At 42.0% G+C, this 18,617-nt stretch overlaps 1 protein-coding gene across 1 annotated transcript; it reads left to right on the forward strand.

Moving 5' to 3' along the window:
• The first annotated feature begins 7,965 nt into the window (after positions 1-7,965).
• On the forward strand, positions 7,966-18,313 carry LOC146716541 (protein NLRC3-like). Its single transcript, XM_085452534.1, has 4 exons — positions 7,966-8,272; positions 8,389-10,180; positions 11,691-11,864; positions 18,118-18,313. The coding sequence occupies exons 1-4, from the start codon at positions 8,011-8,013 to the stop codon at positions 18,311-18,313; spliced, it is 2,424 nt and encodes an 807-aa protein (XP_085308660.1). The 5' UTR covers positions 7,966-8,010.
• The last annotated feature ends 304 nt before the right edge of the window (positions 18,314-18,617 follow it).

Here is an 18,617-nt window from a genome sequence, read left to right on the forward strand (position 1 = left end):
TTCTTCTCTCTTCATTCTCTCTTCCTCTTTTCAGTCTTTTCTTGGCGCTTAACTCCCAGCATGGCAAATATGAACTCAGACAGTCCCATCCAGTGGTTTCACACAGTCATGTCACTGGTACACTTTCCAGCTTGTAATTCAGAGCGCATGTTTCCATCAACATACATGCTGCTGGACCCTTCAGTGTTGTAGGTCAGGTGCACTGTCTTTTTGCCTGCAGTTAATTCTTCAAGTCCACGGTGTTGTTCTGTCTGTCTTCTGTCTTCATCAGGAGATTAACTGTCCTTTAAGCTTCTCAGGATAAGGACAGGATGAGAGGTGAAGCTGTGACATTTTAAACCAAAGCCTGTTTTCGTCCCAATTCTGTTAATCTATCATTTTTCTGCTGTATTCTTCCAGGAGGTTGAGCAAGTCCATGGGCACCTGTATTAACACACTAAGACATTTATTTAATATCATTTTCATTACTATTACTTTGCACTTTCATTCTCTAATTCCTCTGTTTTCATTTTGAAATGTCTCTCACAAGCTCACAAGCTATATTCAGACATCCTGCTTCACTTCCTGCCAGACACACACTGCGATTGGTTTATAAAGGCCTCTCTTATTAAAATACATAAAACAATCTATCCAGAAAATAAGCACTAAGAATATATATTTATCTTGTAACATTGTTTAAGTTAATGAACAATTGTGTTGAAAACTGAGATTACAATATCAATCAAGATAATTATAATGATGGTTTTTGCTGTAATTAATTGTTGTAATTAATGTTGATGTTTACATGATCGAAATAACTTGAACACAAACACAAACAAACAAAGAGGAAGACCGCACCGGAAGGAAACAACTACAAGTCCCAGCATCCTCTGTGTTTAGGGAGCAGCAGTGAAAGTGAAAGTATTGAGCCTCCTTTCAGAGCAGCAGGAGGAGGAAGGTGGAGCTGAGGCAGGTGAGTGTTAACATGAATATGTTTCTTCTTATGACATAAAATAATTCCACGCTGTTCGTGTCTGTGGGTGAAATGTGAGGCCGGTCGGCTCCTCTGAGCGCTGGTTTCCTGTAAGTAGAGAGGAAGTGAGTTTAGCTGAGCCTCCGTTTAGTGTGAGAGAGCAGGAGGAGAGTGAGAGCTGTGCTGAGGCAGGGTGAGTGTTAACACCGCTCTGACATTACTGTGTCTCTGTGGCGGGAACAACAGGCTCCGTCAGTGGAGGCAAAAATAATCAGACTTTGGTTTTTCAAAGGAAACAACTTTATGTCGGAAGTTCCCGCACGCTCATTGGATAACGATGTGTCAATCTCGAGCTATTAGCCAATGAGCGTGCGGATTCACAGAAAGACCCGCCTTTATCACGGGACTTTAAAAACTACAATGGCGACAGAAACTCCGTGAGTGGAGTTCAGGGTGACGTTATGAAACTGTGAGGTTTGAGCCACTTCCTGTTCTCAGTCCCAGCGTCCTGATCACCGAGGTTTCTGTTGCTCTGATATCTGATATTGATTATATTGGTAAACAGGCTGTAGCATAAACATCAAACACAGCTGAAGCAGTTTTTGGATGGTTGGCTTCAAATGATCCGTCGGTTTGAAAAGTAAAAACAATTTAAAAAGGTGAAGCTGATGCAGGGTGAGTGTTAACACCAGGACTTTAGAGGGAAGAAGAGTCACAGCTCAGCACGTTGTTGACAGGTTGTTGTTCAGTCGGGGGAAGACATCTGAATCATTGCAGGGGGAATGGCTTTCACAACTTTAATGAATTTACTCTGAGTACATGATATGCCATAATTATCTATGAATTTGTTATATGTTAACACATTTCCGTCATTGTCTAAAAGGTGTAAAACCGTCCAAGTTGGACGCCAGCTTTCTGGAGTATTTGAAATAATGGTATTGTGAGTGATCCATATAGTCACAAAGAATAGCCACTTGTTTCTGTGCTACCAAAGTTCCCCGGCTTTCATTCAAAATGTGTTTATCGTCAGCACCTGCACATTAAACTACTTAAACATTATAAATGTCTTCAAGCTCACACTGAGGCCTGTGGGGTACTATCAGCCACTGAGACAGTACACACATTTATATGTGTTTGTATATGAATATTTCATACTTTAAGACTGCCTGTTTATTTAAGGGAGATGAACAAAATACATTGGAATTGTACAAAATAATATCATGGATGATAAAATAAATAGATTTTAAAGTAGATGCTTGTGCATTCTTAAAGTCTTATGTTGAATTGAACTATTTGATGTGTTCAAAGCCTCCCAGTCAGTGCTGTTCTCCATGCCTGTCTGACTTTACAGGATGTTATTAGCACAAACATTTTAAAAGTGATCATTTAGGACTTCAGCAATAATACAGACAGCAAGGTAGTTAGCAATAAAACAGTTTTATTGGGAATTAACTTAAAAAACAAACAAACATCTGTCTCCAAATTCTTGTCACACAAGAAAGAAGCATCAATATCTGATGAGCAGACTTATTTATTTCTTCTTTTGTTTTTTTGTTCACATTTTCACATCTTAATTTTTAAGTGAAATGGGCATTTAGAGTTTATACACTATGTAAATAAGGCGATCGTTTCCTTTTGCAGTACAGTGGAACCCCGACTTACAAAATGAATTCATTCCCGAGGGTCTTTCGTAATTGAGTTGCGCGTTTTGAGTGAGGCAATGCTGAACGATAGGCTATAGGCTAATTGCTAACTAGAACAACAATACATCGTTCAAGTGGAACAGCGAAGCGCAAGTGTGGAAACCAAGGGGTTGTCACATGATTCGGAAGGCATTGTGGGCGTGGTAGGCTCAGCCAATCGGAGCCAGCGGATTTTGTTACTCGGGCATTTTGCCATAACACGGCCACAAATATTGCCATTCAGTGCCTTTGTAACTTGAATTTTTCGTGAAATGGGGCATTTGTAAGTCGGGGTTCCACTGTATGGTGTGGTGCATTTTTTTATTTCTTAACAAAAGTTGAACAAAGCTGTTTAAGTTCACCTAGGATGATTTGTTTTCATTTTCACATGGTCTTACTGAGGTAATGCGAGTTGAAACATGCATTCTTTTTTTTCTTTTTTTTTGGCGGGGGGGCTGATGTGCAGGAAAAATCTTGAAAAGGGACCTTGAAAGTGCTTAAAAAGTGCTTGAATTTGACCCTGAAAAGGGCGTATGAACCCTGCTCACGGCAAAGCGTGGGACAGACCCACTCGCCTCGCAAGCAATCGAGCTGTTATTACCACCGACAAAGCGCAGGCCCCTGTACACAGCTGTAATAACCCCCGCTGCACACCGACTTCATTTACTGAGGTTATATTTATTTAGGTTTTATTTCCTGATGTTCGTATGTGTCATACGTGTTCCAGTCGCCAATTCTGAATTATAACTAACATTAAAAACATGTTTAAGGAGGAGAGACAGCAAAAAAATTCGATTAACATCTGATGTTTGGGTTTTTGTTCAATAATCAGCGTGACCTGATAAACACATAAAAGAAATAATGTAGTAACTGTTAGGTTTAACTGTACAAAGGTGGTTCGACACTATGAAACACACACAGACTTCATGATGTTCGCCTCGTTTTTTTATTGTGAATATTAATCATGAGGGTAAACGGCCCTGTACACCACGGAGCGAGGTCAGCATGTCCACCATATCTTCAGCTCTCTGAGTTAACCCATCAAACTAATCTAACGCTCATCTACGAATAATTCACGGCTCATATCAATATGATTTTACAGAAAATCATCCTTATTACTGCCAACTATTCCAGAGACATGAAAATCGACAGCATAAAGAACACAAAAATATATAGCAGTCTAACGCAACACTTTAACAGAGATGAACGTGTCAGTTTGTCACAGATCAAAGTGGAATGAATGTGATTGGTTGAACTGGTGTTCGTGATCTGTGTTTTCTGCATTTTCATCAGCGTAAGACACTCAGCAGCAGATTATAACAGTTATACATTTAATGAATCACCGAATTAATACAGGCAAGAAACGATCAAACCTGTTCCGATAGTTTGAGTTTGTGTTCCCTCAGCTGCAGACTCGCTGCTGTTTAAATGTTTGAGAGTGAAGATGAGATAGAGACTCAGCAGCAAAGAGAACAGAGAAAATCAAAATCAGAGTTTTTCTCTGAATTAAAAGGATACAACAATATATTCTACATGGTGAAACTGATGGTTTCTGGTGTTTGGCTCTGTTTTTCTGTATTTATGCAGATAAAGTGTAAACTCAGATGAATTATACCATCAGATTTTAAAGGAAAATATCAGGATGAGAGTCTGTGAGCTGAGAAGGACGTGAAGCGAGCAGTTTATCCCAGAGCTGAAGCTGCTCTGTGTGCAGAGATGAGCTCAGATTCCTGCTGGATTCAGCAGGAATCTGAACACAGGACTCAGACTAAACACACTGAATGTGTCCTGAGCTCGGCCGCTGTTCCACAGTAACTGCTGTCAGAGTCACTGTTACTGAGTTAGCTTAGCTAGCAGAGCAGCTAGCAGTTAGAGTATGAACTCTGTAAGCAGTCAGCTCGGTCCTGGACATGGTTATTGACATAAAGCTGCTCTCTGCAGCCATGTTTGACCTGCTGCTTTGTAGGACTACAGTAATGGAGGATTTGGAGGCTGAACTGGGCTCTGTGACACTTTTTGTAGTGAACTGATGAAAGCTGCGTCTCAGATGGATGTTAGTCCAACACATCAGACACGACCTCTGCAGCTCTCAGTTGATGTGCACATGAATGATTTGTGTTTCCTCTGCAGGTGAAGGTAGAAAGTGTGTGTGAGCTGATGTGAATTGAGCAGCATGGATCAGTGTGAGGACAGAGAGGAGGGAGCCCCTCCCTCTAAAAGCACTCTGTGTGGGGAACATGAGAGCCAGACCAAAGCTCAGAGGTGAGATGACCATCTCTAACTGTCCATGACTCTTCTCCATGTCACAGCTCAGCACTCACATCACTGCTCCATCATTGTTCACAGGAACCAGCCTGGACCTCCACCCAGCTCTGTGTCCTTACAGAGTGACGTGTCTAGAGGTTTCCTCATTGATTCTAAAGTCTCTGCTGCAGAGAGGTGAGCTGTTAGTAACAAGAACTCACTGATTAAATGATTTTGATGTTTCCTGGTTTCTAAAATGCATCTCTGTAGCAGAGCAGTGTCTCCAAGGACACACAGGCTCAGCTGTAACTGTCAGTTTATCTGGTTTAAGACACATTTGGACACAATTGGCTGTTTTTAACTATGTATTTTAATCAGAGGTGTAAATCTAGACCTCACACATCTGGATCCTAAACTATGATAGAAACAGCTGCTAGCAGTGGGTAGTTTGACTTTGATACGCTGCTCTAGAAAGCAAACAAAGGTTTGTGCAGCTCCTCTTCAGAAAAGTGTTCAGAGAGCAGCTGCTGTATTAGACAAAGGCTCGTCGTGTGAGCCCAGATGTGTGTAACAGCTGGATGAAGGAGAACCATCACAGTCGCGTCTCCATCCTGCCTTTATTAATGAACTTCCTGTTGCTTGCAGATGACAGAAACACAAAGTGTTTGTGCCACGTGATGCTGCAGGATTTGTTAATGTGTCCATGATGGTAACATCTCCTCGTCTAACTGCAAACACATGAGCGCTCCTAACGGCAGCTATCACAGCCACACAGGCAGACTGTGTCTCACTGTTGCATTCAGGGACATTTGTTTTCCTGTAAAAAGCTGAACTCTAATCTAAGAGGACTGTTACTGACAGGAAACAGCTGCATTATCTGCAGTCTGTGTGATCACAGCTGCTTCAATCACTTTATCAGAGAATTGATCATTGAATAAAACATGTTTGTGTCTGCAGAGGTCAGAGGTCACAGTCTGCAGGATCCAGCTGTCCGTCTGTGAGGAGTGACTGGTCCAAACCTGAACCTCCATTCTTCAGTGCTGAACCTGGACCAACGAGGTCAGAGACCTGTGATGACTCCTTTACATGTTTGTGTTTTCCTGGATAAATATGACCAAAGATTCATTAAAAAGATAAAAATATTAGACTTTGTCCTGTAGCGCTGTGTGGCAGGCAGGATTGGACCCAAACACAACAGGATGAAGTCAAAGAGGCAGCTTTATTTCAGCTGTGAACATGCAAACAGCAGAAATAAGAAAACATAACTGTAGGTTTGCAGTGAATGAAGCCTCAGCTCAACGCTCCACTTTGTCCCTCTTTTCCTTCTCCAAACAGCCACATCAGGAGTCTCTGATGGAGTTTTAAAATATTTAATTACAAATGTCCAAAGATGGGTTCAGGATACCTGAATCCACAGTTATTAAAGCTAAAATAGTTCACAGGGTTTGGACTTTGTTAGGTGACGAGAGAACATCAACGTGTTTTTGTCTGTTGGCTTAAACTAAGAGAGTTTAGTTTGTTAGCACAAAGAGCTGTCAGCTAAAGCCCCGAATGCACTTTGAATACAGATGAACTGAGAAAAACACTTTAAATACAGCAAACAGTCAACCTGACAACATCTTTTTCTGCTGATCATCCACAGCAGTACGTTTAGCATTCATGCTAGCAGCAGGCTATGACTGTCCACTGAGCACCAACACAGGTAGGAGTCAGCAGTGATGAAGCAGGACTGTGAGCAAGTTTGAGCTACAATCCTATTGGCTTCTCAGTTTCTCCAAAGAAAAGGGGAAAAATTCTTGGTGTTGTGAAGATGTGAGTTGGTCTTGTTGTCGTGGGGCTGGAAGGATGCTGGCAGTGAGAGGCTTTTCATACAGTGTTCAGTAACAGAATGAGAAGAAAGCCACTGCACATGAAACAAGGTGCTCGTAGTGTTTGTTTACTGTGTTTGTGCCACAATGTCAGATCAGTTGTAGATTCACATGCAGACTTGTCCAGTGAAACCAGTGCAAGTACTGCAGTACAGAGCAAAGACTAAGCAAGCCAGGAGAGCTCTCCAACTTTCTGAAAGTATCAGGATATTTGAGTGATAAGAAAAAGTGGATCATCCAACAATGTCCCTCAGCACACAAAACAATCAAAGCAGAATAAATATAATGTTTTAGATCAAACACTTACAGGGACCTGAAGAGAGAGAACCAACAAAATGTCATGGCTAACAGAGGAACTCAAGCACAGACTGAGTTCTGACAAACAAAAAGGTGACAGTTTATTTACCAAAGGGGTGAACCACAGTGCTCTATATATGTACAGTGAATTGGGGAGGGGGTCCAGGGCTCCAGGGAAAAGAGGGAAGGGAGTCCACACTCACTCCTCTTCAGACACTCTTGTCCTGCTCTCCACTCACACAGCCACACACGGGAGTCACAGGTAAGCGTCTGTAACCAGGTCCGGGGAAATATTTACTCAAAGTATACACAAAGTTAACCCAACTGGTGAATTTAGAGAGAGATTTCTTAGCAAGGAGCTGAGATCATGAACACAGGAGGGTCAATGTCCCAGCGACAAACTGCTCCATGCCGCAGCGTTAAATGGTTACCGGTAAGCCCAGGTGAGTCAGCAACAGGTGGTGTAATCATCATAGCTGTGTGGACCAAGAGCGAGAGGCCATTACAATCTCCACCCAGGCAGGCAAAACGCTAGCAGGAGAGAGCAAAACATAAAACCTGAAAAGCCATCATGAGCCAGCCAGAGAGACACAGAGTTTATACTAGAAGAGAAACCTGCTCATCTTCATCATGTTTGTTTAAATAGAGAAAATCAGGAGTCTCTGTGTGTCAGACCACGGCTCTACACGGACACTTCTAAGCTGCTTCAGAGTGAACTGACCCAGATAATCTGCACACAGCGGCTGTAAAACAGTGAAAGTCATAACTGTCTCTCTCTGATGGAAAGCTTTTATTGTGAAGTCAGGAAGTCTGCAGGAAGTGTTGAGTTTGTATTCATCGCTCAGTGTTTAATGAGACAGGCAGACAGGAAGAGCAGCTCATTAGTGTTGATGAAATCAAAGGAACTGTGAGGGACTGCAGTTTGGTCACATCTGGATGTTTTTCACTGACAGTAAATGTTTTAGTGATGAAGAAATGTGTTCACAGAGAGAGGAAGAGGAAGAGGAGTGGTGTTTGTGAGGAGGAGCAGCTGTCCTGCTGTGCTTTGTGTCAGGACGTCCTGAAGGATCCAGTCTCTACCAGCTGTGGACACTGGTTCTGCAGACAGTGCATCTCCTCATACTGGGACCAGTCTGCTTCATCGGGAGACTCCTCCTGTCCCCAGTGTGGAGAAAGATCCAGAAGCAGAGCTGGACTGCAGACAGCCAGTCAGAGCAGCTGTGTACAAAGTAAGACTGAACATCTGTCTGCTGATGGACTCATTTCTGAAAACTGGACTTCTTGTGTTGTTCAGACATTGAAGAGTTTTCTTTCTCTTTAGTCTCATTGTTTTTCTTTCTTTCAGCAGATGTTGGTCTGCAGGAGGTTTTAGATGAACATAAGATCAGTCTGAGGAGGAGATGTGAACGTGTGACTGAAGGAAGTGATGAAACAGGAAGTAGAACCCTACTGAACAGGATCTACACTGAGCTCTACATCACAGAGGGACAGAGTGAAGAGGTTCATACCCAACATGAGGTGAGTCAGCTGGAGACAGCTTCCAAGATGGACGCCCTCCATGACGCTCCAATCAGGTGCCAGGACATCTTTAAAGCCTTACCTGACCAACAGAGACCCATCAGAGTGGTTCTGACCAACGGCGTGGCTGGTGTTGGAAAAACCTTCTCAGTGCAGAAGTTCACTCTGGACTGGGCAGAGGGCTTGGAGAACCAACATGTCAGTGTGGTGGTTCTGCTTTCATTCAGGGAGCTGAACCTGATCAGAGATGAGCAGTACAGTCTTCTGGAGCTGCTCCATGTTTTCCATCCAACATTACAGAAGGTCACAGCAGAGAAGCTGGCTGTCTCTCAGCTTTTGTTCATCTTTGACGGCCTGGATGAAAGCAGACTTTCATTGGATTTCACCAACAGGAAGCTGCTGTCTGATGTCACACAGAAGTCATCAGTCAGCCAGCTGCTGACAAACCTCATCCAGGGGAAGCTGCTTCCCTCGGCTCTCGTCTGGATAACTTCCCGACCCGCAGCAGCCAATCAGATCCCTCCTACATGTGTTGACAGGCTAACAGAAGTACGAGGCTTCACTGACGCCCAGAAGGAGGAGTACTTCAGGAGGAGATTCAGTGATGAAGAGCTGTCCAGCAGAATCATCTCCCACATGAAGACATCCAGGAGCCTCCACATCATGTGTAGTATCCCAGTCTTCTGCTGGATCACTGCTACAGTTCTGGAGCACATGTTGACTACAGAGCAGAGAGGAGAGCTGCCCAAGACCCTGACTGACATGTACTCACACTTCCTGCTGGTTCAGACAAAGAGGAAGAAGAACAAGTACCATGAGGGACATGAGACGAGTCCACAGGAGCTGACGGAGGCTGATAGGAAAGTTCTTCTGAAGCTGGGGAGGCTGGCGTTTGAACATCTGGAGAATGGAAACATCATGTTCTACCAAGAAGACCTGGAGCAGTGTGGTCTGGATGTGACAGAGGCCTCGGTGTACTCAGGAGTTTGTACAGAGATCTTCAAAAGAGAGTGTGTGATCTTCCAGAAACCAGTCTACTGCTTTGTTCATCTGAGCATTCAGGAGTTTCTGGCTGCTGTCTACATGTTCCACTGTCACACCAGCAGGAAGACAAAGGTGCTGAAGAACTTTTTGGGAAAAAAATACAACGAGTCCTCTCTGGATGATTTCCTGAGCAGAGCCATGTATAAATCCCTCCAGAGTAAAAATGGCCACCTGGACCTGTTTGTTCGCTTCCTTCATGGCCTCTGTCTGGAGTCCAACCAGAGACTCTTAGTAGGTCTGCTGGGTCAGACAGAGATCAGTCCAGGAACCATCCAGAGAGTCATCAACAACCTGAAGGAGATGAACAGTTATGAAATCTCTCCTGACAGAAGCATCAACATCTTCCACTGTCTGATGGAGATGAACGACCTCTCATTATTTCAGGAGATCCAAGAGTTCCTGAAGTCAGAGAACAGATCAGAGAAGAAACTCTCTGAGATCGAGTGCTCAGCTCTGGCCTTCATGCTGCAGATGTCAGAGGAGGTTCTGGATGAGTTGGACCTGCTGAAGTACAAAACATCAGAGCGGGGACGACAGAGACTGATTCCAGCTGTGAGGAACTGCAGAAAGGCTGGGTGAGTCCAGATGTGATCATTAACATCACTGATCAGTGTAGGTTAGTAGTTTAATGTTGAAAATAAAATCAGATTGTAAGCACAAAGTGTTTGTGTCCGTACGCTGCAACCTTCCACACCATTCCTTTATTGTACAGACTCAGCAGCAGCTCCATGGATCCCAAATCCAAGAGTGGAGAACAGATTTGAAGTGTGTCACATCCATGCAGTCACAGCTGTTTCCACCATGTTTCCACTGATATTAATCCTGTTCAATGACACGTTTCATATCAGTGAATATGTTCTTTAGGACGTCCACTGACATGTTTAAGTGTCCTGCTGGAAATCACTCAAATCATCCATGAAATCCATGAAAAATCCTTTTAGTGTTTCTAACTTCACCCTCTGTCCTCTCTCTCTCTCCATCCTCCTCACTACTTCTTTCACTGATAATCACACAAACATCGTATTCAGCTACAAAATAACACAATAATATCATCTGATGATCATTATTATAAGAGCAGGATCCATATTTGATATCAGAGTAACACACTGCTTGGTTATGTGCAGTCATCATCAGTGACTGTGGGTCAAACAGAAGCTCTCTGATTGGTTGCTGACCTTGGTCACCTGTCCACTTTCACCTGTTTGTGTTTGCTCTCTCTTTGCTGTCTCCATCCTCTCTCTCCTTTCTCTCCCTCTCTGTCTTTGTACGTCACTCAGGTCCAATGGAAACAGTGACCTTTACAAACCAATCAAAGACAAACTGATCCATGTCAGGTTATAACAATATTCAAAGTGAATACAGGCTGCTGCTGGACACAGACAGGTAACATCATTGTGACTTGCTGTCACCTGGATCTGGACTCATAAACACTGAAGCCCTGAACAGGAATACAAATCATTTTCTGCCAACTAGCGACACACCAGCAGATAATGGCTCAGAAAGCTAAAATGAGCCAATCATTTCTGTGTTTAGTTCCCCTGAAATCAGATCTGATATCAGCAGCTCTGAGTTCATTCATCATTATTGTCCAGTGATGAGATTTCTGCTCCGTTTGGTAACAGTCAGCAGGTTTTTCCTGCGTGTGGACGTGAACAGTCGTACCTGACAGCAGGTAGCAAACAGAGATCATCTTTCCAGCTGGAACTCTTCACTGAGCTGAACTCATTCAAAATGTTCTGGAGTCAAAACAGGAAGCAGTCCAAATGTGTGTCTTCACTCTGACTCTGGATCAGATCTCAGTGACAGACTGTGGACATTATGGAAGCCTAAATGTGACACCATCTTCCTCCTTCATCTGCAGATTAAAGCCAAACAAAGATTCTCATTAAAAGTCTGCAGGTCTGAGAGAGACTCAATCGTTGTGTCATGTCAAACACAGTAAGAGGAGCTGAAGCACAGATGTGAAGTGCAGATTCATCAGATTATGACCTCACTCTGTTTTGTCTTCATATACATTCAGTCTGTGTTTATAATGCAGATTTTCTGCTTTTATAATAACACATTTTATATTTTCTATCATCACAGACTGACTCACTGTGGACTCTCAGAGTCTCACTGTGAAGTTGTGGCCTCAGCTCTGAAGTCCAACCCCTCCCATCTTACACAGCTGGACATGACTTGGAACAAGCTGCAGGATTCAGGTGTGAAGCTTCTGTGTGCTGGACTGGAGAGTCCAAACTGTCGACTGGAGACTCTGAGGTGAGTTCACTGACTGCGGCTGTTGCTGTTTTTCTATATTTCAGGTCTTTGATGTTTGAAACTTTCTTTAGTTCCTAAATGTTCAGGATGTGTCTGAAGACAAATGTGAAGAAGTTTGAGTGCTTTCAGAAATGTTGTCTTTCCAAACGACTGAACAACAGTTTTTCCTTTTGGCTCCAAACAGAAGTGACAGACTTGAGCAGGGTTCATTTAAAGGCTGACAGAAGTGGAGTGGTGACGGGGAGATGTTTGACAGGACAGTGTTTCAGCCTCCACAGGTTCATGTTGTGCTCCATCAGTCAGTGAAGATGAAGTCAGTGCTGATGAGGCTGTAGAGTGTGTGAGGGATGTGAATGAGGATGATGAAGATCTGATGATAGCAGATAAAAACAGGCTGCAGAGACTTTGAGCCATACAGGGCACACAGTGTGTGTACAGAACAGCTGAAATCATTATGGAGGCCTCACTGGAATATGGAAGCATCACTGTACAGCTTCAGTGAAGCTTTAAAGTCTCTGATATGAGATGAGAAATGAAGCAGCCAGAGCTTTTTCATGAGTGGAAACCCACTGTGACTGTGAGCTGCTGCTACAGCCTCCAGATTAGCCAGCAGCTCATCCTGCTCAACATTTTCTCACCAACTTTAATGGAAGTGTGATGTTTTCAGCTGGAGTGATGGTCAGGGTGGCCTCCCTCTCCTCTTCTTCTCCTCTTCCTCTTTCATTTGTAAAGCCACTTCTGCTGCTTTCATTCATTTGGAAGTCCTGTAGCTGAGTTTGGGAGAGACTAACAGCCTCGGCAGCAGAGGGGAGAAAGGCTGTAACACCACCACTTTACTCTGTTCTACCTGTCACATCATTTTATCAGGAAACAAATATGCTCATGTTTTTACTATGTTTGTCTTGAAGATGTAAGAAGATCACATGGTGCTTTTATTATTGGTAGGGCTGCTCAATTAATCGAATTTTAATCACGATTACGATCTGGGCTTTCAACGATCATTAAAAATGACTGAGCCGATTATTAGCCCCTCCTTCATTTATCCGCGACACATTAAAGGCCGGTCCGTGAAAATATTGTCGGGCATAAACTGGTCCGTGGCGCAAAAAAGGTTGGAGACCGCTGATTAAGAGGACCCGAGGGAAGCTCGGAAAGCTAAGCAGAAGTTATTTGGAGAGGAGAGTGACTGCCGTTGGTTGAAAAGAGAGGTTAAAAACAAAAAACTTCAGTGGTGTTGCACACTATTATTTTTTAAAGTCATTGTTAACCCTTTAAATCCGGTCAGAGCAGCATGCTCCGTTTTGTGTAACTATTTTTAAATCCCTGTAGAACCTGAACCATGTAAGCTAGCGCAATAATTTGTTTGCATATGAAACCAGAGGAGTTGTACTTACATCTTATGCCATCAGCTTGTCCTCGGTCACGGTTTCGTTCCACATATAGCTTTGCAAAAATTGCATAAAAAGCGCTTGCAGGAACAAAAGCATAATATTCCAGAAACACGCTTCGCCGATCCGATCAGCTGTTCGTAACACTTCCCACATTGAAAAAGTCGTCAGCGCAACTATCACATGTCCGCCATTTCCTGGCCGAAACCGGAAGTGATGTCATTTTTGCGGAAATGTAGTTTTTTTTACTTGTAGGCCTTAAAAACCTATACTGGTCATGTTTGACTTTTCTGAATAGTTTCTGGGATGCTTAGAACTCGAATTGCACTGCTGGAAATAGTTTATTTTGATGCACATGCTGTTTTCTTTGCAAATTTGCATCATAGGATTGTTTTTTCGTTTTTCCTGCAGTATATAAAAATTGGTGTATCTCCAAAATAAAACTATGAAGACACTCACAATAAGTTTCCTGTTATTGTAAACTATTTTTTGCAACTTTTTTGTATTTAAAGTTTTGAGGGATAAGCCTCTTAAATTTCTCCAAGTAGAAATATATGTAAAAAAACAAAAACTATTTTCAATTTTTTTGTAGTTTATTGCACTTTTTTGCAATTAATGTAATTACTATGGACTTAATGTATACATATTATTAAAATATGGGCTATAACAGTTATATAGCAACTTGAAATGCTCCCACAAATGGCACTACAGTAAAAATATAATATAAGCTCTGGCGGACTTGGTGCTATAGTAGGTGCTATAGTAGGTCTTAAAGGGTTAAATAAATATCGTCAAATAATCGAGATCTCAATTTCAGTGAAAATAATCGTGATTATCATTTTTGCCATAATCGAGCAGCCCTAATTATTGTGTTGGTTTGTTTCCTGTCTCTTGGATGGAGCCCAGCTGTGCGTGGCCCCTGGGCCTGTGGTCAGAGTGTGTGCTGGATAATCCGGCCCAGGATGAGGCCAAACTGACATGGGATGAAATGTCTGTCACATAATTGAGCTTAGTGTAGTTTCATTTCTGCACAATTTAAAAACAACCAAAACTTTGTTCTGTCTTTTCTATGTTATACTGTAGACTTTCTTTGATACTGTGTCCAAAAGGAGCAGCTTTTACTTTGAAGGGGAGGCGTCTCTGTTTCCTCTTCAGGTTGGATGATGGAAGCAAATTAGTAGCTGTGTCCCAAAACGTCGGCTGCATCCTCCAGAGGCTGCATTTGAAGGCCGATTACGTCACAGCCAGGCGACGAAGGCTGTCCGTATTTGTCGACTCCTTCAAATGTGGCCGACAAATGCGTCCTTCATTTCCCCGAATTTGAAGGATTCGTCGGGTGTGTCCTTCGTGGCCCACCATATCCCAGAATTCATAGCGTGGCCCAGCCAAATTTCAGCTGCCAACAATGGCGGCAGCTACTAAGTTTTCAAATTACTCTTATTAATCTTTCTGGGTCACAAAATAAACTTTTAACATATTTTCAGGCGAGAAAGTAGCTGTGTAAACTTCAAATATCTGCTTGGTTTATCAAGACATCGCATATTTGCAAAAGTGTGCAGACGTTTTCGGAGACGTCTGTTACCCACCCGCTCGCTAGCAAGCCGGGGGGTTCAATGGTCACTCCAGTCGGCGAGAGCAGCGGACGCCCGGCTTCATCGTTTTCAGACCCCGCTCTTTCGCTACTCAGGTTAAACATGATATATAAGTCACTCGGATAACTTAAAAATGTAATTGTTTGCCTTTTTTCTGTGTTTTATTTGTTCCGGAGTAAATCGGTTTGGCTGAGATCAAAGTTCCTCCGGGATTTTCTTTTTTTTTTTTTTTTTTTTTTACTTTGATTTTTATTAGGTTATTTTATCATTGTGGACATACAGTAAAGAAAATAACAAACAGACATACATATAAACAAACATAGAGTCTGGAGTTTACATATCTTTCTCCATTTATCACATTGCAGAAAAAAAAAAGAAAACCTATTATGTTATTTCATTTGTGTCACTTCTGAATGTTTTCCACTTCCTCCATAGTCTGTCGTATTTACCTCCCATCAGTCTAATGTTGAGTGTTATTTTTTCCATCTCTGAGATATCCTCTACAATACTGATCCAATCCCGCTGGGAGGGAGGATCTGGATGTAACCACTTCTTTGTAATTGCTTTTTTTGTTGCGGCCAGAATTATTTTGACTAAATACACGTCCTCTTTTTGTATGTATTCTTTTATGTTTCCTAGATACATCACTTGGCAAGTATTTGGGAATGTATAACTCAAAATATTATCCATATTCATTTTTAAGTCTTCCCAATACTTTTTAATTTTAATGCATTTCCAGAATACATGAGAATGATCCGCTTCCATTTCTCCACACAATCTCCAACAATTTTGTAAACTTGAGGTCAGTTTGCTTTTTATTTTGGGTGTAATGAAAAAACGTGTCAAATTTTTCCAACAAAATTCCCTCCACAACGGCGAATTAGTTGTACTGTGTTGCAATTCACACATATTGAGCCATTCTTTCTCTGTTATTTTTATGGTCAGTTCAACTTCCCATTTCTTTTTAATATAGAGTGTTGAATCTTCTCTATTTTCTTCTAATGACCTATAGAAGGTGGAAATAGTTTTAAATTGTTTATGTTCATAGCAGTCTTTTACTTTTCCGACAACCCCCAGTGGTTTCCCAAGCCAGTCAGATTTTATTTGTTTTGCGTAGTAGTCCCTAACTTGCAAATATCTAAAGAAATCTCTATTTTCCAATTTGTATTTGTTTTTTAGTTGTTGGAAACTCATTAGTCCTCCGTTTTTCATAAGGGTACAAACTGCTGTAATCCCTTTTAGTTCCCACTGTTTGAATGTTTGGTCCAATTGTCCTGCCTTGAAATTTTTATCATGTCTAAACCATCTGAGTATAAATAATTGTTCTTTTAACTGACATTTTTCTATTACTGTGTGCCATATGTCTAATGTAAATTTCACAATTTGATTCATTCCACTTTTATTCTTTGTCATTAAATGTTTGTCAGAGATAAAAATCTGAATGTTGTTTCCCTCGATTTCTTTCTCAATTTCCTTCCATCTTGCCTCATATTCTGGTCTACACCAACCAGCAAGTGGTCTGAGTTGGGCTGCATAGAAGTATTCCCTTAGGTTCGGCAAGGCCATCCCTCCCTTGCGCTTCGGGAGTTGCAGTGTTGTTAGTCTTATTCTGGGCTTCTTCCCACCCCAAATAAACCTTGATATCATCTTGTCCCATATTTTGAATTTTTTTTGAGATATAGGAAGTGGGAGTGACTGAAACATGTATAACAGTCTTGGGAGAACATTCATCTTTATTATTTGGATTCTTGAGTAGAAGTTTGTAGGTGTTGCCGACCACCGTTCTAGATCTTTTCTAATGTTGCCCTCCACCTGATTATAGTTTATGTCCGCCATATCTGATAATGATTTTGTCAAGGTTACGCCCAAATATTTCATGTTGTTCGAGTGCCAATTTAATTTGTATTCGTCTCTGATCTTTTGGGAGGGTATATAATTGAATGATAGAATTTGTGTTTTGGATACATTAATTTTATAGCCTGATAAGTATTCAAAGGTATGGAATAGTTGCATCAAAATTGGGAAGCACTTGTCAGGGTTTCGTAGAAAAATAATAACGTCATCAGCAAACAATCCAATAAGGTGTTTTTGTCCAGCAAGGGATACCCCCTCCAACTTTGAATGTTGTCGCACTGCTTGTGCTAGTGGCTCAACATATAAAGCAAAAAGAATTGGTGACAAGACACAGCCCTGTTTTGTACCTCTATATAGCCGAATTCTATCTGTCAGACTGCCATTCACCTTAATTCTAGCTGTAGGTTGATTATAGATTGTCCTTATACATTGTATTGAGCTGTCCTTAAACCCGAATTTTTCCAATACTCCAAATAGGAAGAGCCAGCTTACGCTATCAAATGCCTTTTCTTGATCTAAGCTAATTAACACAGTACTGATATTCGTTTTTTCTGCATTGTCAATAATGTGAAGGACTCTCCTTATATTGTCCTGTGCCTGACGTCCCTTGATGAATCCAGTTTGAGCCACTTTGATCCTCTGGGATTTTCACACAGCTGAATAAACGTTAAACAGGAAACTGATTAAACAGAAGTGTGAGACGGTCGAGAATTTACGCCAGTGTCCTGTTATATTTTAGATAGCAAGGAGCAGACGGCCGAGTTTATTAAACTCCACCGACACAGCGGTGACGCAAATCTGAAGGCTAGACCGTCCCATTTCACAGCCTCGCACTTCCAGCCTTTTCGGTCTTTGAAGGACCCTGCCCACGTAGACCGCGAATACCGGGTCCTCCGAAGGATGCAGCCGACGTTTTGGGACACAGCTAGTGTGTGATGTTCTTTCAGTGTTGCACTTTGTAGACGCTCCCTGAGCACTGGTCTCACAGCCAGCTGCACATAGAGACCAGTGTTGTTAGTCCAGGTCAGAAGATGACTTGTTGGAATGAAAATGAGCTTGTAGTTTGTCTGCTTTAATAATGTGACTGGAAAAAGGTGTTGGACTTCAAATATGTCCATTTCTTTCACACTTCACCTTTAAAAGTGAAGCCTTGTGGTTCCTGGAAGGAAAAACACGACTTTTTCAAGTCTTTGTCCTGTTTTTATGATAAATGTATGACTTTAATGTGAAACATTCAGAGTTTTTTCTCTTGTTGTGTTTGTTTGAAGCTGCTTCCTGTTGGCTTCAGCTGTTTGGAGTTTCCATTTTCTAAACTTCTACATTCTGAACCTTCTTCAGCTCTGAACAGATGATGAAACACTGAATGATTTCAAGCTCACACTTTGTCTAATAAACTTACATCTTTCATTCTTTATACAGATTGAGGGACTGTGGTTTGTCAGAGATCAGCTGTGATTATCTGGCAGCAGCACTGAAGTCCAACCCCTCCCATCTGAGACAGCTGGACCTGAGCTGGAACAACAAGCTGCAGGATTCAGGAGTGAAGCATCTGTGTGGTTTCCTGGAGAGTCCAGGATGTGGACTTGAAACTCTGGGGTCAGTCAGCATGTTTTAGTTGTGCTGAGATGAATATGATGTGAAAGTTGTGCTGACACTAAACTGCAGACATCAGGCTGATATTATACTGATCCACACTGAGGATCTTCATGGTAAAGTCTGTTTTCTTCCTCTCTGGTTTAGTCCATTGACTGCAGCAGAACAATGTTCACATTTCAAACAGTGAGACTCAACGTATGGCCCGTGGCCCACACGCGGCCTGCCCACCTTTCCTGATTCAGAGAGAGGGGACCCTGATTAACTGTGTAGTGTTCTTCCTCACAGTTCTAAGTATCAGACACAACAATGAATAATCCACAGCT

Source organism: Copadichromis virginalis, linkage group LG3 (genome assembly GCF_057382275.1).
Source record: "Copadichromis virginalis isolate Kocher_CV1m ecotype Utaka linkage group LG3, C_Virginalis_male_GT1.1, whole genome shotgun sequence".
In the NCBI taxonomy this organism is placed as follows: Eukaryota; Metazoa; Chordata; class Actinopteri; order Cichliformes; family Cichlidae; genus Copadichromis; species Copadichromis virginalis.